The 26,797-nt window shown below is 44.2% G+C and overlaps 1 protein-coding gene across 1 annotated transcript in view; it reads right to left on the bottom strand.

Moving 5' to 3' along the window:
* LOC124775678 (insulin-like growth factor-binding protein complex acid labile subunit) overlaps positions 1–26,797 on the bottom strand; it is a 142,935-nt gene that overhangs the window by 47,041 nt on the left and 69,097 nt on the right. The window contains exon 2 of the mRNA XM_047250506.1: positions 5,039–5,164. Coding sequence (XP_047106462.1) covers positions 5,039–5,164 — 126 coding nt within the window. The remainder of the gene's footprint in view (positions 1–5,038; positions 5,165–26,797) is intronic.

Below are 26,797 nucleotides of genomic sequence, written 5' to 3'. Positions count from 1 at the left end.
AAATATGGAAATACTAAAACACAACACATTAGCATGCCTAATATGTTGTGGGAAAGCCGTTGGCATTCAAAACAGCTTCCTGTCGTTTCGGAATGGATAAATACAAGTCCTGTATGGTTCTAATGAGCATCTTAAATGCTCCTTCCTGCAAAAAAAAGTAGCAAGTTCAGGTAACGGTAATGGAGGTGGATCCTTCTCTCCAACGTAGACCTCAAAGGCTCAATAATATTGGGATCTGGTGACTGTGGTGTTAGGGGAATGCGACATTTCATCTTCGTGCTCACAAAACCAGTCCTGGATTATGCGAGCTGTGTGAACAGGGATCCTATCGTCTTGCAACAAAGCATCGCCATTGGACAATAAATATTTTACGATGGGATGGTCCTGATGAGCCAGAATCGTCACATAATCCTTGGCAGTAATTGCGACCTTGCAGAGTAACCTTGGCGCCCATGGAATACCACCATGTCGCTGCTCAAATCAGCACCAAACCCCAGCCATATTTCACTATTGGGACATAAGCTCAGCCAATGCGAAACGAGATTCATCCGACCAAATGTCATTCTATTGTTCCTTAGTCCAGGTTTATAGCTTCGGCACCACATTTTCCTGTTACAGGCATTTTGTCACTGATAAGTGTTTTGGAATTCCAGCTCTCCCTCCAAAGCCCTAATTTATGGAATTCCCATCGTTTCGTTCTGCTGAACTGAAGCGATGCTCTTTGGGTGTGCCCTCTCGGATACGGTTTGTGGGGTGGGCACGCTGTCGTCTGGTGCCCACTTGGGTGGGGTAGTGGAAGCAGCGTCAGCGGCCAGCAGCGGCCTACTGTTTGGGTGGCTGCCTATGTTGGTGAGCTGCGGTTGCCTTAATTACCTCACAGCCATGATAACTTGCCACATGCGGGCAGCCACAGTTTGCAGGCTTTGGGGTGTGCGTCCGGGGGAACAGATAGTTCCTGCCTGCAGTGCACTTCACACATACCTCGGGGAAAGAGTAGTGGCAAGCCACGTACCCCATATCCTGGCAGCAGAAGCACTGCACCAAGCCTTTCTCCTGCTTGAAGTATTCAACTGTGAATTTCATGTTTGCCACCCTCTAAATCAGGTAGAGCTGCCTATTCTCTGGGGTGTCAGTGGTGATCACCAGCAGAGACGGTGACTCCTTGTGCATGAAGTGCAATTTCATACAAGTCACGTTTCTCATGGTGAAGTTCATTCTTATTTCAGGAACCTGGCTCAGGTATTCTGGGGAAGCCACGGAAGACTATCTTGAGAAGCCTCTCAGGGACAACTGTGTGTGGGTACCAACACATTCATTGGTTTGATGCCTCGCCAATCACCTTAATTAAAGCTTCTGCGCTCACAGCTTGCGCATGCACGAGGTTGCCTCCTGCAGCCCCCAATGGTAGCCTATGGTGGCCCACTGCTTCAGACTCTGTACGAGCCCCTTTTAATCTTCTGCCACCTCAAAGACTATACGCAATAGCCTTCGCTGCGACCGACCTGCTGTGGTTGCCGATCGGGAGTCGGCAGCATCTTCTTCTGCAGAGTCGTCTCCTTGAGCAGCGGCCGTGGTCTCCTGCTGCGTGGGTGGTGACTACCATCTGGGCATCGTCCGGCACTTTGAAGTGGTTGGCAGTCGTTGTGGGTAGTGGGGAGGACGTCATGCTGTTCCTGGCAGCCTGTCGAGATGTGATGATGATACAGGCGAGCTCTGCCACGCTGTCATCGGCAATGGTGCGCCTTCTGCCACCAATGGTAGAGACAACGAGGTGACTCTTCTTCTTGGGTGCCTTTCTGATGCCAGTATGCGTTCCAGTTCCCGACCCTTTGTGCCATCCGCTATCGAGGCGGAACAGCATGCTGGCCATCTTCCCGCGCGTCCACTCTTCTGTTGGGAGTGACGTGGCAGGTGCATCATGCATCAGCATGTCGTCTTGTCATACTTGTCTTCCATCTCTGAGTCAATGGACGGAGGTCAGGTTTTGTAAGTGGCTGGTGGGGGGTGGGGGAGCAGGCTCCTCGGAATGGCAGTCTGCCACACAAATATGGCCAGTCGACGTAATTGAGAGGGTGGATGGGGCTGTCGGCCGAGTAGGCTCGACTGAACGCCGATCTCCCATACCTGTCGCGCTGTGCAATGCTCCTCTGAACTCCGGGTATGCCCATGACATCTCTGCTCAATACCGGAGCGACGACTTTGTTTCAGAACACACAACATAGTTGTTCGAGGAAGCCGATAATTTTAGCCTGCCTGTCTTGTGGACTTCAGAGGGCTCCTTAAGAATACATATCGGATATCCTCGACATTTCATCATACATGCATGGCCGACAACTGCTTTTCCCTTTGTATATGCAACCAACTCCCAAGAATTTTGTATGCCAGTCACAAATCTGCTTTTGCAGAGGCAGGTTCTTCCTGAATTGATGGCGGGATGCACTTTGGACATTAACAATGGCTTGACTTCATGCAAATTACAACATACGAAAGATTTCTATTGTGGTGTAGTTGCCATGTTGGCACAAACAAATAACAGCGCAGCGTTATCAAAACATAGAACCTTCCTTATTCACTGTCATGCTCCATGGTTTGCTATCTTTTACAGTATGTAATAAACAACTGAAACGTCTTCTTTCTTTTTGAATCACCCGGTACAGAGGGTGATCGTAAGACAGCATATCGTGTACAACTACAATACAACTCTGAGCACTAACAGTGCACATTCTCTTAAATTTCTGTCTAATGATTTCCAAAAAAGTAGATGCTAATTTAACCGAAAATATAGCCTAATTTCGCCTAAAATAGATGCCACATTTTCAGGTGATGCCTATCAATTATGGTAATTCTTATTCAAGGATATGTGGTTTAATACGACATTTGTCTTAAAAATTAAACAGTGGTAATATGAACAGTTTATCTGTGAAGATAATTATATATGTACACACTTGAATTTCACTGGGATACTACTGAGAGATTGCAGAGCACTCTCACTTCTGATATGATGTTACACTTCTTAATGTTCTTACAGAAGATGATCTTTATTACTTTTTTGTTATACCTGGATACGATCTGACTTGTTTCATATGATGAAACGGTTGGTAGTAGTTAACGCTCTTGCTTGTGTGCTCTAGTGAAGGAATAGTAGTAAGCTTTTACTCCGTTCAAAGGAGGAGGGTGCCGATTTAAACGACTGCAGTTAAGGCATACAGCAGCTGAGGGCCGAGGGGAGCGTTATTTCTGCGGAACCTGGGTGAAAATATTTGCACACTGCCCAGTTCCTCCGTCTCATTGTGCAGACATGTTTGATGGCGCCGGTCAGTCAGCGGCCACGTACAGGTGGGCTGACTAGCGCCGAGGAGGAGTCGCTGTTGCTATGGGCAGAGCATTGATGACCGGCAATAAAGCAGAGGGTGGGCTATTGTTAGGCAGGAAGCCGATGAGAAGACTGTGTGTTTCTGCGAATTTCCGTGGGACAGGTCAGTGGCGCCCAGACGTCCAGACTCTGCTACAAAACGTATTTGTGAAGGCATGAGGCTGTTAGCAAGTCTATGGCTGTTCTTTGGAAAGTTCGAAATGGACGCAACGGCGGAGATAACGATCTTTTTATGGAGGGCTGTAGTTCCATCCACGTCATGCTTTTAGCAAAAACACAGCACAAACGCATGGAAAGAAGCCACGATCTTCTTTTCTTTTCTCCCAATTAATTTTTAAAGTCGCTGGTTGGTCAAATCTGGGTATGCAGAGCAAGGGGCGGTCTCCCAGCTTCTAATACCGCGCTCCAACTCGTGATTGGCTTGTGATAAAGTGGGAGTAGTCTAAGATGTAAATGTGCTATGCTATCAAGCTGGCAAGGAAAGCTGAGAGAAAGAGAAGAGGACACTCTTGTACTGGCGCTTCGCTAGGAAAGAACTGCAGGCCTTTACCTAAATGGTGAGGCTTGTGTCCTTTGCTAGTGTGTCACTTAGAGCCTGTGCCACTTAGAGCCTGTTCCAGTTACCATTTGAACCGTCAGAGGTACTGCTTCTAGCATCCCGCACACAACGAGTGATGTATGGGTGTACATATTTGAGGTAGCCGTCTAAACATTTGACAAATTCTGTCACGCATAGTCATGGCACGGAGTCAAATTGGTTTGGCAGACCAGCAAATGGGTCCACCTGCACACTGGAATGCACTGGGGTTTCAGAGGCTCATAGGGAAATATCCGCCTTCCGAATTAGCTGAAAGCGAGACCACGTACTTGCATTTTTGCGGGCGCACGCCATTAATAACAGACTGCTGCCGTCCATGACTCCAGTCGCCGAGCGCATCGTAATGTGCTGCCCTGACCTGCAGAAGGGTACAGTATTCGCTGCTACTCCGTGGGGCTCCAATATATGGTTCTGAGCATCCTGTTCTTTGGAACCATATTTTTCTTTATGGAATAGTAGAGTATAGATGCTTAATAGTAGCGTAGTTTTTGGGTCATACAACGGATTCACATGTATGAAGTCAGGTAAAGCGATTAGCTCTGGTTAGGGTCTTGTGAGGATCCCCAGCTGATCACTTTGTTCACCATAGACCGCATATTAGTGAAAGGGCTTGTCAAATAAAAATGTTTGTGTGACGTTTCTTGGGCCATTTTTCTGTCTTGTGATGTTAAGAATGAATAAATCTATTGTTATTTAGACCACAACTCCTCCTAGTGTTCTGATTAACATTACCTTTGCCAATCTTATTATAGTCTTGATTGCAATTGAAAGTAGGAAGTGTATATATATATATATATATATATATATATATATATATATATATATATATATATATATATACGTTCACTGTTTTTTATTGCAGTTGCACGAGAATATGAAACTTCCTGGCAGATAACAGCTGAGTATCGGATACGTATAGTAAACGTGGGATCTTGGAACACAGAAGGCTAACGTGAAATCACGCCGACAGAAGGAAGCGTTTACTGCACACAGTTACCATATATGTTTCAAACTGTAATTCCGTGGGTACCAGTATTCTGTACGGCACAGCGTTGTTCCAGACTTACTGTAACATGTGTACCATCGTCTGATGAGCAGTCACAAGCCTGCGGGCAGCGGTGGGAGGGTGCTATGGTGGTCTCTCCTGAGACTGCCGCCGCAGATAGCAGTAGCATCGCTACATACAGGAAACCCTGAAACAAACCAAGAACAGTGCTCACTAGTTGCGCTGACTCTGCTAGGAAGGAAATCACCATAGCAATATACTAAAATCTACATCTACATAGGTACACCACAAGCCACGGTATGGTGCGTGACGGAGGGTACCCTGTACCACTACTAGTCAAATATATCCATTATATCGTCATGTTTAAAACAGTACGTTAGTTTCTATATTGGAACACAATCTGCTGACCATTTCCCCTGCAGAAATGTGTGTGATGTAAAGAGAGTGTACAAAACGAAATTTAGTATTATCCTACTACTACAGGATCAGTGAGTCACTGTTGTAATCGGTCAACTCATACAAATACTTGGGTCTAACATTTTGTAGGAATATGAAATAGAAAGATCACATAAGTTCAGTCGCAGAAAAGAAGGCGACAGACTTCGATTTATTGTTAGAATACTAGGGAAATGCAATGAGTCCACACAAGATATTGCTTACGAAACAGTTATGCAACCCATTCTAGAATACTGCAAGTGTGTGGGGCCGGCACAAAATACGACTAACTGGGGATATTTAACATACTCTGGTCAGCCAGAACATTATGGGCACCGTCCTACTATCGATATAAATTCGTCCATGCGATAGCAGCGTCACCTGGTGAGATATGATTGCTCGTCAGACACACGCACGGTGTATGCAGTATCGATGAGTGTGTAGAATGGGGAAGGCGCGCGATTAATCTGAGATTGCCAAGGGGAGATTGCGATGGCCTGGAGGCTCGGCACGAGCATTTCGAAAACAGCACGACTTCTCACGTGTTCGAGGAGTGTTGTGGTGTCTTCTGCACGTGGCGAAACCATGGTGATACCATCTCCAGACATCTTGGGGTTGGGCGGCCACCCCTCATTACAGATATTGGACATCGTGGACTGGGCAGACTGGGAACACAAGACAGGTGGCAAACTGTGGCGGAACTAACATCAGACTTTAACGGTGGGCAGAGTACAAGTGAGTGAACAAAAAGTGCACCGAACACTCCTAACGATGGACCACAGCAGCCGACGACCCATGCATGGGCCGATGTTAGCACCACGATATTGGTAACTACGACTGAAATGGGCACATGACCATCGACACTGAACGGTGGCGCACTGGCAGAGCATTGCATCGTCTGATAAATCCTAATACCTCCTTCATCATGCCGATGGAAGGGCGCGAATCCGTCGTCTTACAGGGAAATAGCTCCTTGACTTGTACTGCGGGACGGAGACAAGCTGGTGGCGGCTCCATTATGCTCTGGGGATCATTCACATGGGCATCCATGGGTCAAGTGAAGCTCGTACAAGTCGCCATGATGGCCAAGGAGTATCGTACGCTGGTTGCAGACCACGTACACCCCTTCATGACGATCATATTTCCCGATGGCAGTGGCATTTCTCAGTAAGATAATGTCACAAGGCCAGAAGTGTGATTTAGTGATTCGAGGAAAAAACTGGTGATCTCCAGTTGATGTGCTGGTCCCACTGCTCACCAGATCTGAATGAACAAATCTGGAATGTGATTGAACATGGCGTCAGACCTCATCACCCGCCTCCCCGGAATTTACGGGAATTAGGTGACTTGTATGTGCAGATATGGTGTCAACTATCTCCAGCGACCTACCAAGGCCTCATTGCTTTCATGATTCGACGCATCTCCGCTGTTATACCTGCCAAAGGCGAACATACTGGCTATATGGTGGGTGGTCATAGTGATCCGGCTGGTCAGTGTACACAAAGAAGGGCAACACAAATGATTATAGATTAGTTCTACCAATGGGACAGCGTCAAAGAGACACTGAAAAACCTGAACTGGTAGGCCCTTGAAGACATATGTAATACAGGAATATTACGTATCACTCCTGTAGGAATTTCTAATCCAATAGTGGACTAGCTACAGCGTGAACAGAAGCGTTCAAGCAATCTTTCCCACACTCCACGAAGTGGAAAGAAAGACTAATTAGTGGTGCAGTGTGCAGCACCCCGTGCCATGTACTTCACAGTTGTTTGCAAAGTACAGCTGTAGCTAATAGAAAGAAGCTAAGACTGATGGCGGAATATGACACTGTAACAATGCTGAGGTGTGTGCTCTGTTCCATGTTTTGGTGGAAAGACCATGTCAATTACTCTACCCTGTTGGCACGTGGCAGTAAGAATCCCCAAGGCACATAGAGCGCATTAAAATCCCCATAGACCAAAAACGAGTGGGAGAAAAGTGTGATGAGATTAGTGGGAACCGCCTGCCCAGTTTGTTCCTTACAGGTACACAGAAGGGAATAGTTATCATCTGATGCCCTGTGGAAGCCAGTGTTTGCAGATTGCTGCTGAAGGCAAGAAGAGAGAGACGTTATGCATCGAGTGCAATGGACTGGCCCAAATGAAGAACCCTGCCCCCCCCCCCCCCTCCAAAGTTCGTCATTCCTCTGAAGACTAAAATCCCTTAAAATAGGGATATGAAATATTTAAAATGATTTTGTCGTGAACAAAAGCACGAAGTTCTATCATTTGTGAGAAGTGTCAGTCCATTCACATGGCGTGAAACCATTTATTCCACTGTACAACGAGGATTTATTTTGTCCCTCCTCGTCTTTCTGTAGAAGCGGAAATGCAGCGACAGTTGTAGGATTGTTGGAGAGGTTGCTAGCACCTTAGAACACTTTTCAGTATATATTTCATTTGTGCTTGGCTCAATCTCTGGTTCGAAACATAGAACCAGTGCAACGTGTTTCTGAGGGCTTCGAAATCTTTCTTTTAGCAGTTGTGTTTATCAACCCTTTTCCCTCCGACGAATATAAAGGTGATTTCATATTTGGGCATAGACTCTCTGATTGTTCTCGGTCAGACTGAAGGGAAAACTGGGTGGTCTGAGATGTACAATTGCCTATATCCTACACTCATGAGCCCGAACATTACGCCCACCTGCTTAATAGTATGTTGGCCCATCACTGGAATGCAGTGCATCAACAATTCTGTGTGGTATGCATTCGAAAAGTCCTCGGTAGGTTTCGGGAAGTATTTGGCACCAGATGTCTATGCGCAGGTCACGCAGGTACCTTAAATTACGGGCCAGTGGTTTGTGGGCGCAGAACTGACGACATTTGTGTCCCAGATATGTTCCCTCGAGTTCAGATCAGGCGAATTTGTTGACCAAGACGTGACTGAGTTCACTACCAGGTTCCTCAAACCACTACTGCATAATACTAGCCTTGTGACATGGACAGTTATCCGCCTAGAGGGTACCATGGGTCCCGTTGGAAGCCCCAGTGAATGTCCCCCACGTATAGCACAGCCCCCACCAGCATGTGTCCGGTGTATGTTGCATGTTCCAACCAGACATTCCCGTGGATGACGGCGTATCCAGACATGACCATAGACCTAGTGCAGTAAGAAACGTCGTTCATCGGATCAGGCGACACTTTACACTGATCTGTAGTCTAATCTCAAGTGTCCTGTGCGCAATGCAGTCATAATGGACAATGTCGTTAGGTCAATAAGGGAATATGTATGGGTTGTCTGCTGTGACAAACCATATTGAACAATGTGCTTGGACTGTGTGCTCCTAACCACTTGTTCCTGAAACTTCCTGGCAGATTAAAACTGTGTGCCGGACCGAGACTCGAAATCGGGACCTTTGCCTTTCGAGGGCAAGTGCTCTAGTGGTAGAGCAATTGCCCGCGATAGGCAAAGGTCCCGAGTTCGAGTCTCGGTCCGGCACACAGTTTTAATCTGCCAGGAAGCTTTATATCAGCGCACACTCCGCTGCAGAGCGAAAATCTCATTCTGGCACATGTTCCTGCTCCAGCATTGTACATTGTTGTCAGATGTGCCAAAGATTGCCGCATATCCTGCTTCACAGAGCGAGCAACCCTCCGACCTCCAGGTTCGTGATGAGACATGGAAGTTCACCATCTCGTCGCCCACTCGCGGTTTCGCCGTTCTTTCCATAATTCTCAGAACAGTGGCACACGATTCTTTACCGCCGTTCCCGAAATGCTCGTTCAGAGGCGGCCTTTTTAAAACTCGCTTCTCATTTCCCCTTTCGCGACGCGCATCGTCGCTGGTATGAGTGGTATGAGACCCCATTCGTCTCTGCTCTGGTTAAATACTGTCCTTACCGCGTCACTGTCCCGCGATGAAATCAGGCTGCATTCAGTCCCGCGGCAGACAGTGATCATAATGTTCTGGCTTATCAGTGTGTGTTGATTACCTGGTGACTACTAATCTAGATGTAAGTCCACCAATGCATGCGCACTTATTTTAACAGCTGCAGTCTCTGCAAACACTCATTTTCCGATATATCAATTTGGCTATAGAAGCGAATGACGAGATGAATGTGGGCTGTTTTTGAATAGTTTATAGCTTCTTTATCTCAAAATAAGTACTACTAATGTCTTGAATTTTCATCTCCTCCGTGAAGGTTGCACAATTTGACTCCAAAAACGCGTTTGCCCGAGCAGTTGACTCAGATCAACGCTAAAACCATAGTTCTTTCTTAAATAGAGACCTGTACGATCCCCTGGCTCCGAGAATTGTCAATGTTCCCATTCGCTCTGGCATATAGCGCACCACAGCCGTGACGTTTGGTGGTCGCTGAAGCGGTTATAGTCGCTCACCAGCAGTTAGGTCGGAAAACCTTTTTGCCAAACCCTTACCCAGGCAAGACTTGTGGCGACTCCTGAGGTGTTCGCCATCTGGCATGACCCAGAAGACACGGCTTATTTCAATGAAGGACATCTAGCTCTTAGACACGTTTTCACGAGGGAAAATGTAGAATTATGATTTGTTTTTGAACAGAAAGAGAAAGTCTTAGTGGCAATGCAGAGACATGGGTGAAAAGACGTCAGTGTAACACTTCTCTGATTTCAGACAAGTGACAACCTCATCTTGAAGCAACGTTTCAACGAGTTGCCTAGAGTTTTTATCTGAAGATGACGAGAGGGAACTCGTCGAAACGTCGCTTCGAGACGACGCTTTACATCTACACCTACGTCTGTACTCTGCAAAAAAACCGTGATGTGCATGGTAGAAGGTACGTCCCATTGTACAAGTTATTAGGGCTTCTTTCTGTTCCATTCACGTATGGAGCGTGGGAAGAATGACTGATTGAATGCCTCTGTGCATGCAGTAATTATTCTAACCTTATCCTCACGACCCCTGTGTGAGCTATACGTAGGGGCTTGTAGTATATTCCTAGAGTCAGCATTTAAAGCCGGTTCTTAAAACTTTGTTAGTAAGCTTTCTACGGATAGATTACGTCTATCTTCATGAGTCTTCCAGTTCAGTTCGTTCAGTATCTCTGCATCACTCTTCTACTGATTAAACAAACCAGTGACCATTCGTGCTGCCACTCTCTTTATATGCATTAAACATCCTCTGTCTGTCCCATCTGGTACGGCTCCCACACACTTGAGCAATATTCTACGTGGATTGCACTAGTGATTTGTAAGCAATCTCCTTTGTAGACTCATTGCACTTCCCCAGTATTCTGCAAATAAACCGAAGTCTACCACCTGCTTCACCCACGACTGAATCTATGTGATGATTCCATTCCATAACCCTGCAAAGTGTTACAACCTGGTAATTGTATGAGTTAGCCGATTCCAACAGTGACTCATTGATATTATAGTCATAGGATACTACGTTTTTTTGTTTTGTGGGGTGCAAAATTTTACGTCACTGAACATTTAGAGAGCAAATTGCCTATCTCTGCACCATATGGAATTCTTATCAAGATCTGACTGAATATTTATGCAGCTTATTTCAGATTGTACTTCATTATAGATAACTGTATAATCTGCAAAAAGCCTGGTTTCACTGTTAAAATTGTCTGCTAGGTAGTTAATATACAATATGAACAGCAAGAGTCCCAACACACTTTCCTGGGGCACACCCGAAGTTACTGCTACATCTGACGATGACTCTCCATCCAAGATGACTTGTTGTGTTTTCCCTACCAAAAAGTCCTCAATCCAGTCACAAATTTCACTTGACATCCCATATGATCGCACTTTTGGTAATAATTGTAGATGTGGTACTGAGTCAAATACTTTTCGGAAATCAATAAATACTGCACCTACATGGTTGCCTTGATCCAAAGCTTTCAGTATGCCATGTGAGAAAAGTACGAGTTGGGTTTCACGAGATCGATGTTTTCGAAATCCATGCTGGTTGGCATTTAGATGGTCATTCTGTTCAAGATACCTCATTATGTTTGAGCTCAGAGTATGTCCTGAGATTCTACAACAAATCGATCTCAGGGATATTGGACGGTAGTTTTGTGGATCACTTCTGCTACCCTTCTTGTAGACGTATGTGACCTGTGTCTTTTTCCAAGAACTGGGCACGGTTTTTTGTTTGAGGGATCTACGGTAGACTATAGTGAGGAGAGGGGCTAACTCAGTCGCAAATTCAGTATAGAATCTGACAGGGATTTCATAGGGGCCTGGAGCTTTGTTCAATTTTAATGATTTGAACTGCTTCTCTACACCGCTGACACTAATACTTATTTCATTCATCTTTTCAGTGATACTAGGATTAAATTGGGGCAATTCTCCTGCGTTTTTCCTTTGTCAAGGAACATTTGAAAACGGAGTAAAGCACTTCAGCTTTTGCTGTGCTACCCTCAGTTTCAGTTTCTCTCTCATTCGCTAGGGACTGGACACTGAATTTGGTGCCACAAACAGCCTTTACAAACAACAAGAATTTCTTTGGGTTCTGTGAAAGACCACTTGACAATATTCTGCTAGGTTAGTCATTGAAGGAATCACGCATTGCATCCCTTGTCTAAGAACTCAAGATTTCATCAGCGCAATTCGCTGAGAAAGCAGTTATCCTCATGTATAGGTAACACTGTATACATTAGATAACGCATTATTGTTACTTCATTGAACTGAAATATTGTGGTGTACGGAATCTAGTGCCTCTAAATGGCAAGAAGGATTCGGTAGATCAAGTATGCTGCAGTACACGAATATTGAGTATAGCTTACCACTCCAGTAGGTGTGCGTAATACAGAATTCTGTGAAAGAAAAGAGCACCAACTTCTATCTTGAAATGTGAAACCATTTCACATTCACCGCTGAAGACTTAACTTTTTAAATACATTTCACTCACTATCCCGAACGGTAGAGCTGGCTATCCCAGATGTCACAAATTACGGAAACCAGTTTTTTTCCAGCCAAATACTAGACGAACTAATAACGGAGCGGGAAGAGCCTTAATTGGGAATATGTGGGAAGAGATTTGCAGTTTCAGTATTTGCCATCCAACCAAGGGGAAGCTCTCAAAAACTTTCGTTGAACTATTCTTTCTATTTATTTCTGTGACATTAAGTCCCAGACAAAAATGTAAACGGCCTCGTGTTTGTTTGAGAACTTGTTTATGTGTTGAATCGAGTAAATTCGATGACTGGATGGACATGTGCGCAGTGTTGAATATTAATCTGAAAGTTTAGTACTTTATGTATCAAAGAATGACTGCAGAAGTATCTGTTGCGTTCCGCGCCGCTGTTGCTTTTAAAAGCGTTCCCACAGCGGCAGGGCGATCTGTTATCTGTCGCGAAAGCGCACGCGACTCCCGTCAGCGCGCCAATCAATAAGCATGCACCGCATTCAATACTGAGCACTAAAAGTATCCGAGAGCGCTAAATAATAACATTTTTCGAGAAAGGTCCACGTGCAGAATCAAATAATGAATACAGTCTTTCGGAGTGTTACTATAGTGATTGGCGTGCATTTTAATGTAATATTCATAACTTTTGTGTTTATGGCGATCCTGAAGCAACTATTGTTTATATATGAGGCACTATACTTTTTTACAGAATTCAGCAGTTCGCAAAAGAAAGAAGTATAGCAACACGCACTAGTGTGCAAAACTGTGGAACGTAAGGACTATAGTAGCTTTCACATGACGTATCACTGCCAAGTAATACAGGTCGATCACACTAGCACCACACATAGAAACAAGTACTACAGTATAGTACAGAACGTAACTGAAAGAAATACACAATGAGATGAACAGAAATACACTTCTATTCAATGACAGTAATTACACTGAAGTCACCGGGATTCAACATGGTCCCCTTGTAAACGGACACCCTTCTCTGCCACTACTTTCCATCAATAAAAGTAGTCGATACCAGAACTAATTTTCGAATTTTGAACAGGTCAGTATTATCTAAGCTGTTTTTCTAAAAACATTCATGTGATTTTGTACACAAGGTGTTATATTTCAAGCTAAAATCTATAAAAAGAAATTACTTTATTTTCTTTGTTATAATCGATATGTACTAGCTCTGAATGTACAGTTGAATTTTTTTTTTTTTTTTTTTTGGAAACATTTGACATTACGAAATATTTGGTACACTTAAAATTTCGGTTATCAATTACGCAATCTGACACTATGTACTACGTTTATTTCTGGATTCATTTATAAAATAATAATATAAATTGACAGAAATTCATTTAGAAGATGCTGCAGTCACCACAAACGCCTACTGCAGCGGCAACTCCGCAGACAAACCAACGACGCGGGTTGCCGACTCCGCTGCAAAGTCTGGCCGACGCAAGAGTGTTTACAAGCAAGTAACACAATTGACAACAAACACGTAGGCAAGGCCAACGTCCATCAGATGGCATCAACCAGCAGCAGAGGAAGCGTGCGCGACGATCAACGAACTATTTCTTGGCGATCACGCGTGTGCAGATAGTCCCGGAAATGTCGTCCGCCTGGGGCTAGGCAAGGCAGCACCCGACTGTTCCACAGGCGGTTCCCGATTCGCCGAGTGCGGAGAAGATCGGCCGGTACAGTGGTGTGCCACCTCGACCATCCTCTCTTCCTCAACGATTTTGAGACGTCGCCTCCGTCGTGATAGGCTATCTACCAGCTGCTAATAGCCAGCTTCCACGTGGAACAGTTGTGCGGTATAGAGCCGAATTCCTATAAAGGAATTAGTTGTTATTTGCTTTATTTGCAGAAGGCATCATTATTGTTTTGTTGGTTCTGAAGAGTGTGCTACTGTTGGTGGTTTATTGTAGTTTCCTTAATAAAAAATTTGGCAAAATGAGTTGGTTCTTGCACCGTAGATTTAGCACAAGAACATTTGTAAACCCTTTGGAATATTGCTATTACCGCAGAGTGAAATAGTAGTGGGCATGCCTCTGATGTGATCGCACGTGTTTTGTGTTTAGGAAGAACAATGCAATTTCGGCTTTGTTAATATGAAAATGCAAAGGACAGTGTGATATAAAAAAATGTGAGAGAATAAAGTACAGTGAAAACAAAAATCTGCACAGCTTTACTTCGAAATTAATTATGTCAATTGGAACCACGAGACCATATAATGTCAAATTATTTCAGCGTCAAGAATCAACTCCTAGACATGAAGAACTGGAGCGAACTACGAAAAAGAAGATAAGTAAAAAGTTTATTGTAAATCTTATTCCTGTAATATTTTTGAAAAAGGAGACCATACAATCGAAAAAAGCAGTGACATCAACAAACTGTGGGAGGGGGAGATTACAGCTAGGACACTACAAAAGGCGTGTCATGGTTCGTAATAGGGTGTGTGATCACTACAGACGGTAATGCCTACTCTGCAACGTGCTCCCATGCTGGGCGCAAGATTGGTAAATAGTCCTCGTGGTAGGGCGTTCCATTCCTCCACGCGGTTGACAACTGCTAAATGGTGATTGGAGCATATTGGAGCATATGGACGTGTTGCAATACGCCTTTCCAACGCATTCCTCAGGTGCCCGATGCGATTTAAGTCGGAGGAACGGGCAGGTCAGTCCATTCGCCGAATATCCCCTCGCTCCAAGAGTTCCTCCACCTGCGTAGATCCACGAGGTCGCGCGATGTTACCCATAAAAATGACGTCAGGGCCGAATGCACCACTGGAGAGACTCTCATGGAGAAGCGGAACACTGTCAATTACGTTGACCTGTGAGTATAATACTTTCAAAAATTTGGAGATCAGTACGCCCATCCAACATTATGCCTTCCCTCACCACATCTGGAGCGCCAAAACGATCACGTTCGACAATGTCCTCGCGTGCATCATGTTTTGCCACGTCTCACCGTATGAGGCTACGTCCAGCATTGTCGAACATGATCGTTTTGATGGTACAGGTGTTATGGCGTGAGAAGGTATAACGTTGCATGAACATACTGACCTCCAAATCTTTGAACATATTACACTCACAGGTTAACGTAATTGTGACACTGTGCTCCTTCCCCACGTGAATCTTTTCACGGGCGCATTCGGTCCCATCTCTATTTTTATGGATGACCGCACACAACTGTTCTGTTCCGACACTGACAATGTTGAGTGTTTATGGAAAAAATTTCAAGGCAATCGTAAAATGCGTTTTAGACAGGTACGTGCCGAGTAAAACTGTGAGGGACGGGAAAAACCCACCGTGGTTCAACAACAAAGTTAGGAAACTACTGCGAAAGCAAAGAGAGCTTCATTGCAAATTTAAACGCAGCCAAAACCTCTCAGACAAACAGAAGCTAAACGATGTCAAAGTTAGCGTTAGGAGGGCTATGCGTGAAGCGTTCAGTGAATTCGAAAGTAAAATTCTATGTACCGACTTGACAGAAAATCCTAGGAAGTTCTGGTCTTACGTTAAATCAGTAAGTGGATCGAAACAGCATATCCAGACACGCCGGGATGATGATGGCATTGAAACAGAGGATGACACGCGTAAAACTGAAATATTAAACATCTTTTTCCAAAGCTGTTTCACAGAGGAAGACCGCATTGCTGTTCCCTTCTCTAAATCCTCGCACGAACGAAAAAATGGCTGACATCGAAATAAGTGTCCAAGGAATAGAAAAGCAACTGAAATCTCTCAACAGAGGAACGTCCACTGGACCTGACGGGATACCAATTTCTATTCTACACAGAGTACGCGAAAGAACTTGCCCACCTTCTAACAGCCGTGTACCGCAAGTCTCTAGAGGAACGGAAGGTTCCATATGATTGGAAAAGAGCACAAGTAGTCCCAGTCTTCAAGAAGGGTCGTCGAGCAGATGCACAAAGCTATAGACCTATGTCTCTGACGTCGATCTGTTGTAGAATTTTAGAACATGTTTTTTGTTCGCATGTCGTGTCATTCCTGGAAACCCAGAATCTACTCTGTAAGAATCAACATGGATTCCGGAAACAGCGATCGTGGAAGACCCAACTGGCTTTATTTGTTCATGAGATCCAGAAAATATTAGATACAGGCTCCCAGGTAGATGCCATTTTCCTTGACTTCCGGAAAGAGTTAGATACAGTTCCGCACTGTCGCCTGATAAAGTAAGAGCCTACGGAATATCAGACCAGCTGTGTGGCTGGATTGAAGAGTTTTTAGCAAACAGAACACAGCATGTTGTTCTCAATGGAGAGACGTCTACCTACGTTAAAGTAACCTCTGGCGTGCCACAGAAGAGTGTCATGGGACCACTGCTTTTCACAATATATAGATATATATATAAATGGCCTAATAGATAGTGTCGGCAATTCCATGCGGCTTTTCGCGGATGATCCTGTAGTACACAGAGAAGTTGCAGCATTAGAAAATTGTAGCGAAATGCAGGAAGATATGCAGCGGATAGGCACTTGGTGCAGGGAGGGGCAACTGACCCTTAACATAGGCAAATGTAATGTATTGCGAATACATAGAAAGAAGGATCCTTTATTGTATGATTATATGATAGCGGAACAAATACTGGTAGCAGTTACTTCTGTAAAATATCTGGGAGTATGCGTACGGAACGATTTGAAGTGGAATGATCATATAAAATTAATTGTTGGTAAGGCGGGTGCCAGGTTGAGATTCATTGGGAGAGTCCTTAGAAAATGTAGTCCATCAACAAAGGAGGTGGCTTACAAAACACTCGTTCGACCTATACTTGAGTATTGCTCATCAGTGTGGGATCCGTACCAGGTCGGGTTGACAGAGGAGATAGAGAAGATTCAAAGAAGAGCGGCGCGTTTCGTCACAGGGTTATTTGGTAAGCGTGATAGCGTTACGGAGATGTTTAGCAAACTCAAGTGGCAGACTCTGCAAGAGAGGCGCTCTGCATCGCGGTATAGCTTGCTGTCCAGGTTTCGAGAGGGTGCGTTTCTGGATGAGGTATCGAATATATTGCTTCCCCCTACTTATACCTTCCGAGGAGATCACGAATGTAAAATTAGAAAGATTCGAGCGCGCACGGAGGCTTTCCGGCAGTCGTTCTTCCCGCGAACCATACGGGACTGGAACAGGAAAGGCAGGTAATGAGAGTGGCACATAAAGTGCCCTCCGCCACACACCGTTGGGTGGCTTGCGGAGTATAAATGTAGATGTAGATGAACTGTGGGGAAGCTCTTGGAACGAGAAGATATTCGGCGAATGGACTGGTTTGGCCGTTCCCCCGACTTAAATCCATTTTAAAACGTGTGGGATACGTTGGGGAGACATATTGCAGCACGTCCACATGCACCGACGACTGTTCAGCACTTATCAACCGCACTGACTGAGGAATGGAACGCCCTGTCACAAGAACTCCTCACCAACATTGTGGCCAATGGGGAAGCACGTTGCAGAGGATTCAGTGCCCTTCATGGTGATGACATATCATGTCCTGCTTTTCGTAATGTCTATGGGACCATCATAAATAGCGTTGAGTTCAGTGTAATTTTGTCTTTGAATAAAAGTGCCATTTCTGTTCGTCTCATAGACTTTCCATACTATACTGTCGCAGTTGTTTCTAACTATGGTGCAAGTTTCATCGAGCTATGTTACTTGCCAGTGATACATCATGAGGAAGCTAACTTCCGTCCGTAATTTTTACACGCCAGTATATTAGAGTTGGCAGTGACGTATTTCATAAAAGTATCCGGTGATTGAAATAGATATGAGACTGAACTCCACTGGCACGGTGAAGCTTCAGCTCGTTTCTTAGTAAAAGTAGCATAATGTGGCTGACCTGCACTGTTCCAGAAAACCTCAGCCTCTCACTTAAAACATTTCCGAGCTCTCTGTGCGAAGAATTTCATTCTATTAAACTTCAAAGACCAAGAATGACGGCAATTAATTAACTTTAACATGTCGTTATTGTGTGAATACGTTGTAGTAGAACGAATTCATGATATTTGTAGCTGATATGGAGCTGTATGGGATGCGAAATTTAGAACGCTGTGTTACTCTCACCGGGATGGACGTGGAGTAGACGTTAAGCTTGCGTGACGAATACGTGTAAGTTATTACATTCTTCTTTAGTTCTCTGCCAAATTTTATCAAACGTGTCTTTGGCGAGTTGTGACGTGACAGTCTCTCCTTTCTTCCAGGAGTGTTAGCCCCGCAAGGTATGCAGGACGACTTGTATGAAGTCTGAAGGGTAGGTGACGAGGTACTGGAGGAAGTGAAGCTGTGATGGCAAGTCGTGAGTAGTGTGCTTGGATACCTGAGTCGACAGAGCACTTGACTGTGAAAGGCAAACGTCCCAGGTTCGAATCCCAGTCGGCCACACAATTTTAATCTGCCAGGAAGTTTCAGAGATATTACTAGGTGGTGTTAGATTGTAATAACCAGAAAGACAATTCGTCTCACTATCTATTTTTGTGTTCTTAAGTATGAAAAGTCGTTTGATGCATCTTCCCACGCTAGTCTATCGTATGCAAACCTCTTCAAAAACTAATGCAACCTACATCCATTTAAACCTGCTTACAATAGTCAAACCTACGTCTTCCTCTGTAATTTTTAACTCCCACACTTCCTTCCACTGACAAATTAACGATTCCTTGATGTATTAGGATATGTCCTATCACCAATCCCTCCTTTTAGTCAAGTTGTACGATAAATTCCTTTTCTCTGTAGTATAATTCAGTAATTAGTCATTAGTTACAGAAGCTGCCCATGTAATCTTTACCATTCTTCTATACACGGAGGCGACAAAAGCCATGGGATACTTCTTAATATGGTGTCGGACCTGCTTTTGCCCGTTGTAGTGCAACAGCCCTACGTGGCATGGACTCAACAAGTCGGTTCCCCCGCAGAAATACTGAGCCATACTGCCTCTGTAGCCGTCCATAATTGCGAAAGCGTTGCCGGTGCAGGAATTTATCTCTCGATTACGTTCCGTAAATATTCGATGGGATTCAAGTTGGGCGATCTGAGTCGCCAAATCATTCGCTCGAATTATCTAGAATGTTCTCCAAACCATTCACAAACAACTGTGGCCCGGTGAGCTGGCGCAGTCATACATAAAAAGTCCATCGTTGTTTTGGAAAACATGAACATGAACAGCTGCCAATGGTTTCCAAGTAGCCGAACACAAGCATTTGCGGTCAATGGTCGGTTCAGTTGGTCCACAGGGCCCAGTTCATTCCATGTACAAATTGCCCACACAATTGCGGAGTCACCACCAGCTTACACAGTCCATTGTTGACAACTTGGGTCCATGGATTCGTGGAGTCCGTGTCACACACTGACCCTACCACCGGCTCTTACCAAATGAAATCGGGCTTCATCTGACCAGGACGCGGTTTTCCAGTCGTCTAGGATCCAATCGGTGTCGTCACGAGCCTACGAGAGGCACTGCATGTGATGTGCTGTTACCGAAGGCACTCATATCGGTCGTCTGCTGCCATGACCCATTAATGCCAAATTTCGCCACTCTACCCTGATGGACACTTTGTCTATGCTCCACACTGATTTCTGCGGTTATCGCACGCAGTGTTGCTTGTCTGTTAGCACTAACAACTATACGCAAACTCCACTTCTCTCGATCGATAACTGAAGGTCGTTGGGCACTGCTTTGTCCGTGATGAGAGGTAATGCCTGAAATCTGGTATTCTAGGTACACTCGTGACACTGTGGATCTCGGAACATTGAATTCCCTAACGGTTCAGATAGTGAAGGGAGCCGAAAATTTAATAGTCATGGGTGACTGGAATTCAGTAGTAGGAAAAGGGAGAGAAGGAAACGTAGTAGGTGAATATGGACTGGGGCTAAGAAATGAAAGAGGAAGCCGCCTGGTAGAATTTTGCGCAAAGCACAACTTAATAATAGCTAACACTTGGTTCAAGAATCATCAAAGAAGGTTGTATACATGGAAGAAGCCTGGAGATACTGACAGATATCAGATAGATTATATAATGGTAAGACAGAGATTTAGGAACCAGGTTTTAATTGTAAGACATTTCCAGGGGCAGATGTGGACCCTGACCACAATCTATTGGTTATGAACTGTAGATGAAAACTGAAGAAACTGCAAAAAGGTGGGAATTTAAGGAGATGGGACCTGGATAAACTGACTAAATCAGAGGCTGTACAGAGTTTCAGGGAGAGTGTAAGGAAACAAATGGCACGAATGGGAGAAAGAAATAAAGTAGAAGAAGAATGGGTAGCTTTGAGGGATGAAGTAGTGAAGGCAGCACAGGATCAAGTAGGAAAAAAGACGAGGGCTAGTAGAAACCCTTGGGTAACAGAAGAAATATTGAGTTTAATTGATGAAAGGAGAAAATATAAAAATGCAGCAAATGAAGCAGGCAAAAAGGAATACGAACGTCTCAAAAATGAGATCGACAGGAAGTGCAAAACGGCTAAGCAGGGGTGGCTAGAGTATAAATGTAAGGATGTAGAGGCTTATCTCACTAGGGTAAGATAGATACTGCCTACAGGAAAATTAAAGAGACCTTTGGAGAAAAGAGAACCACTTGCATGAATATTAAGGGCTCAGATGGAAACCCAGTTCTAAGCAAAAAAGGGAAAGCAGAACGGTGGAAGGAGTATATAGAGGGTCTATACAAGGGCGATGTACTTGAGGACAATATTATGGAAATGGAAGAGGATGTAGATGAAGATGAAATGGGAGATATGATACTGCGTGAAGAGTTTGACAGAGCACTGAAAGACCTAAGTCGAAACAAGGCCTCGGGAGCAGACAACATTCCATTAGAACTACTGACGGCCTTGGGAGAGCCAGTCCTGACAAAACTCTACCATCTGGTGAGCACGATGTGTGAGACAGGCGAAATACCCTCAGACTTCAAGAAGAATATAATAATTCCAACCCCAAAGAAAGCAGGTGTTGACACATGTGAAAACTACTGAACTATCAGTTTAATAAGTCACAGCTGCAAAATACTAACGCGAATTCTTTACAGACGAATGGAAAAACTAGTAGAAGCCGACCTAGGGGAAGATCAGTTTGGATTCCGTAGAAATATTGGAACACGTGAGGCAATACTGACCCTACGACTTATCTTAGAAGCTAGATTAAGGAAAGGCAAACCTACGTTTCTAGCATTTGTAGACTTAGAGAAAGCTTTCAACAATGTTGAGTGGAATACTCTCTTTCAAATTCTGAAGGTGGCAGGGGTAAAATGCAGTGAGCGAAACGCTATTTACAATTTGTACAGAAACCAGATGGCAGTTGTAAGAGTCGACGGACATGAAAGGGAAGCAGTGGTTGGGAAGGGAGTGAGACAGGGTTGTAGCCTCTCCCCGACGTTATTCAATCTGTATATTGAGCAAACAGTAAAGGAAACAAAAAAAAAAAATTCGGAGTAGGTATTAAAATCCATGGGGAAGAAATAAAAACATTGAGGTTCGCCGATGACATTGTAATTCTGTCAGAGACAGCAAAGGACTTGGAAGAGCAGTTGAACGGAATGGATAGTGTCTTGAAAGGAGGGTATAAGATGAACATCAACAAAAGCAAAACGAGGATAATGGAATGTAGTCGAATTAAGTCGGGTGATGCTGAGGGAATTAGATTAGGAAATGAGACACTTAAAGTAGTAAAGGAGTTTTGCTATTTGGGGAGCAAAATAAATGATGATGGTCGAAGTAGAGAGGATATAAAATGTAGACTGGCAATGGGAAGAAAAGCGTTTCTGAAGAAGAGAAATTTGTTAACATCGAGTATAGATTTAAGTGTCAGGAAGTCGTTCCTGAAAGTATTTGTATGGAGTGTAGCCATGTATGGAAGTGAAACATGGACGATAAATAGTTTAGACAAGAAGAGAATAGAAGCGTTCGAAATGTGGTGCTACAGAAGAATGCTGAAGATTAGAGGGGTAGATCACATAACTAATGAGGAGGTATTGAATAGGATTGGGGAGAAGAGGAATTTGTGGCACAACTTGACAAGTAGAAAGGATCGGTTGGAAGGACATGTTCTGAGGCGTCAAGGGATCACAAATTTAGTATTGGAGGGCAGTGTGGAGGGTAAAAATCGTAGAGGAAGACCAAGAGATGAATACACTAAGCAGATTCAGAAGGGTTTAGGTTGCAGTAGGTACTGGGAGATGAAGAAGCTTGCACAGGATAGAGTAGCATGGAGAGTTGCATCAAACCAGTCTCAGGACTGAAGACCACAACAACAACAACGGTTTCTGAAACAGAATGTCCCATGCGTCTAGATCCAACTGCCAATCTGTCTTCAAAGTCAGATAATTCCCGTCATGCGGCCATAATCAAGTCGGAAATCTTTACACATGAATCACCTGAGTACAAATCACAGCTCCGCCAATGCAATGCCCTTTTATACATTGTGTACGCGATAAATTGACTCTGACCGTCACATAAAGGTTGCCCTTGTCAACTTGTAATGTATTTTAGTTATCCTCAGCTTACGATTGTGTTGAATTGCTGTGATGGTCACTTTTCAATCTATAGCAGTAACCGTAGGACTGTCCAAACTCTGTCCGACTTCCTCTATCATCAATTAATTCGTGAACCAACACTCAATAACTAATTACATACTGCCGATGACTGGAATGCACTGGCAGTTCTCAGACTGTGTAGCAGTCATCAGCCGCAAAATATTGTAATGTAGTGCTCCGCAAATGCTGTCAGCTTCAGTCTGGAACCGCGCGACTGCTACGGTCGCAGGTTCGAATCCTGCCTCGGGCATGGATGTGTGTGATGTCCTTAGGTTTAAGTAGTTCTAAGTTGTAGGGGACTGATGTCCTCCGATGTTAAATCCCATAGTGTTCAGAGCCATTTGAACCATTTGTCATACGTATTTTGTGCAGAGGTGTTCTTTTTGTCGACTCAAAATATCATACACCCACGTGCAAACCGATCAAAAGACACAATGATTTCGTAAGAAACAACTTTTAATTGCTATCTGTTTGGTCATGAAGATTAATCAAAAGTACATTCGATATTTTGTCAATCAGGTGCCAACTCTAGAATCGTTTGATTAAAGTTGAAGTGGGGACAGTTAGGCTAACTATATCCTTACATACCTACTAACCATTCCTTGATCAGTAGGAACTAACATCTAGCATGCCTCATTGTTCTCTAGGACTTCTGGATTCTGAAGATAACAGGAAGTTTTACCTGGTACTTGAGATCACAGGATGAAGCCATCATGGATGTCTGATCTTTCGATAAAAGAAACTGAAGTAAATTTTCAGATGCCTATCTATAAACATCATTTCTGTAGCGATGCTGGAAAGACTATCAGTCAAACTGATGTTATTACATGTAACCATAAAGTGTTCTAAAGATTGTAAATAAATCAAAGGTCTGTGTAAATTGCAATAATTAAAACTTGTACGAGATTGTGCTGAAAAATAATACCTCCGAATTTCTTATGTGAAAACTCCTAAAGCTTTTTCGATGAAATAACTTTATTACCATTCTAAATCTTTGTTCTTCATGTCTACATATTTATCTCTCAAAATAGTCGCTCTGGAGTCGAGCACATTTCTTCTAGCAAGAGATCAGTTTGTTGATACGACTGTCTGACATTGTTGACGAAGCCACAACCTCACCTCTGCTTACACCACTTCATCACTATCAAAGTGAAGTCCTCGAAGGTATTCTTTAAGCTTTAGAAGCAGATGAAAATCGGATTGAATTAATTTGGGACTGTATGGAGGATGATCAGGGGGTCAGTGAACACAAGTACTTGTGTATGGTCTGGCATTGTCATGCTGAAGGAGAGGGTGCTCCATGTATGGACGAACTCTTCTGTGGTTGGAAACTCGATTCCAGAACGCTGTTTACAATGCAAAGATATACTCATGTTATACACTGTCATTTTACACGCTACGATTTGGAGCCCTCTATCGGCAGAGGGTTGCAACTATTGTCAGTGAAGCTGGAAAGTCGACCGAGTAACACGCATGACATTTAATACCTCAACTGATATTGAAAACAGAATAAAAAATTCAGAGGCATAACTCTTCAGCACACCGTCACAATTACTTAACGATTACATCCTGTGATATAACAACAAGAAGGCTTAAATTGAAGCTCACTAGCCCACATAGAATATCGTGAATATTAACCTGTGCAATGCCACTGTATTCATCTTTGACGAGATATTAAAAAAGTACATCGACCCTCAAAGAAAGAATTATAATTTTATAGTTCGAAATATGTGCCGCTTTACGTGCTATCAATTTCTGAAAAACTCGTTTCAGTATCTTGAACTGTATAAATAATGTAACGAGTGTTGACAAGTAGGTGATTCACATTGCACTCAGAGATAACTCTGCACAGTGTGAAAGATCGTTCAACGATACATACAAATCAATATCTCTAGAGTGTAGATAGAAATTGCTCCACTCAGAACCTTAATACACACATCAAAAAAAGTTTTGCATCACCCCGGTTCCCAGAACTCCTCAAGATAGATGTTGATTGTGGATATTGTATCACAGACACAGTCCCTTTGACTGTTCAGAGATATCACTAAACCCGCCCAAAAATGTAAACAACCATGCATGGTTCAAATGGCTCTGAGCACTATGGGACTTAACTTCTTAGGTCATCAGTCCCCTAGAACTTAGAACTACTTAAACCTAACTAACCTAAGGATATCACACACATCGATGCCCGAGGCAGGATTCGAACCTGCGACCGTAGCGGTCGCGCGGTTCCAGACTTAAGCGCCTAGAACCACTCAGTCACTCCGGCTGGCAACCATGCATGAGCAGCGCCTATTTGACGGAGTAGGTCCGACAGTCGATCAGTTACAGTCATATCACCAGGAAGGAGGTACATGGCTCGCGTTGTCTGTAGTTCAACCGTGCCTAGACGGTCAATTCGATCGCGTCCGCATTGTTACTCTGTGCCAGGAAGAGCTCTCAACAAGAGAAATGTCCAGGCGTCTCGGAGTGAACCAAAGCGATGTTGTTCGGACACAGAGGAGATAAACAGAGATAGGAACTGTCGATGACATGCCTCGCTCAGGCCTCCCAAGCGCTACTACTGCCGTGGATGACCGCTACCTACGGATTATGGTTCGGAGGAACCCTGACAGCAACCCCACCATGTTGAATAATGCTTTTCGTGCAACCACAGGACGTCGCGTTACGATTCAAACCGAGCGCAATAGGCTGCATGATGCGCAACTTCACTCCCGACGTCCACGGCGAGGGCAATCTTTGCAAACACGACACCATGCAGCGCGGTACAGATGGGTCCAACAACATTCAGAATGGACTGCTCAGGATTGGCATAACGTTCTCTTCACCGATGAGTGTCGCACATGCCTTCAATCAGACACTCGTCGAAGACGTGTTTGGAGGCAACCCGGTCAGGCTGAACGCCTCAGACACACTGTCCAGCGAGTGCAGCAAGGTGGTGGTTCCCTGCGTTTTCGGGTGGCATTATTTGGGGCCGACGAACGCCGCTGGTGGTCATGGAAGGCGCTGTAACGGCTGTACGATGCATGAATACCATCCTCCGACCGATAGGGCAACCATATCGGCAGCATATTGGCGAGGCATTCGTCTTCGTGGAAGACAATTCGCACCCCTATCGTGCACATCTTGTGAATGACTTCCTTCAGGATAACGACATCGCTCGACTAGAGAGGGCAGCATGTTCTCCAGACATGAACCCTATCGATCATGCCTAGGATAGATTAAAAAGGGCTGTTTATGGACGACGTGACCCACCAACCACTCTGAGGGATCTACGCCGAATCGTCGTCGAAGAGTGGGACAATCTGGACCAACAGTGCCTTGATGAACTTTTAGACAGTATGCCACGTCGAATACTGGCATGTATCAGTGCAAGTGGACGTGCTACTGGGCATTAGAGGTACCGGCGCGTACAGCAGTCTGGACCACCACCTCTGAAGGTCTCGCTGTATGGTGGTACAACATGCAATGCGTGGTTCTGATGAGCAGTAAAAAGAGCGGAAATGATGTTTATGTTGATCGCTATTCCAGTTTTCTGTACACGTTCTGGAACTCTCGAAGCCGAGGTGATGCAAAACTTTTTTTGGTATGTGTTCAACTTCAATATGTTAGTTACATTTCATACACAGCAATGTACAATCTAATCTGAACCATAGGCAAAGCTGTGTTTTCACCACCGCAAGCTCTTAAAATTTTGTGCAAAGTGTTACTTAATTTCGATGTAGCACAATAACTATGACGAATAACTAATACAAATGTAGTCCAGCAGCAGTCGAATATCTGAGGTTATAAGATGCACAAAAATCAGTGTCTTTTAACGATAATTTTTTTCAGAATCGTATGAGAAATATTTCATAGTGCCCAACATGTCCGCTCCAGCACTTCGTCGAGAATTCATATGGTAGCTATGGGCAAGAACGTTCTATCACTGGCGTCTTGAAGTACCCTTGCATCAAGAGTCCAATGGAAAAATTCA

Source organism: Schistocerca piceifrons, chromosome 2, assembly GCF_021461385.2.
Source record: "Schistocerca piceifrons isolate TAMUIC-IGC-003096 chromosome 2, iqSchPice1.1, whole genome shotgun sequence".
Taxonomy (NCBI): domain Eukaryota; kingdom Metazoa; phylum Arthropoda; class Insecta; order Orthoptera; family Acrididae; genus Schistocerca; species Schistocerca piceifrons.
Note: the sequence above shows the minus strand (reverse complement) of the source record. Positions and strands in the feature narration are given on the sequence as shown.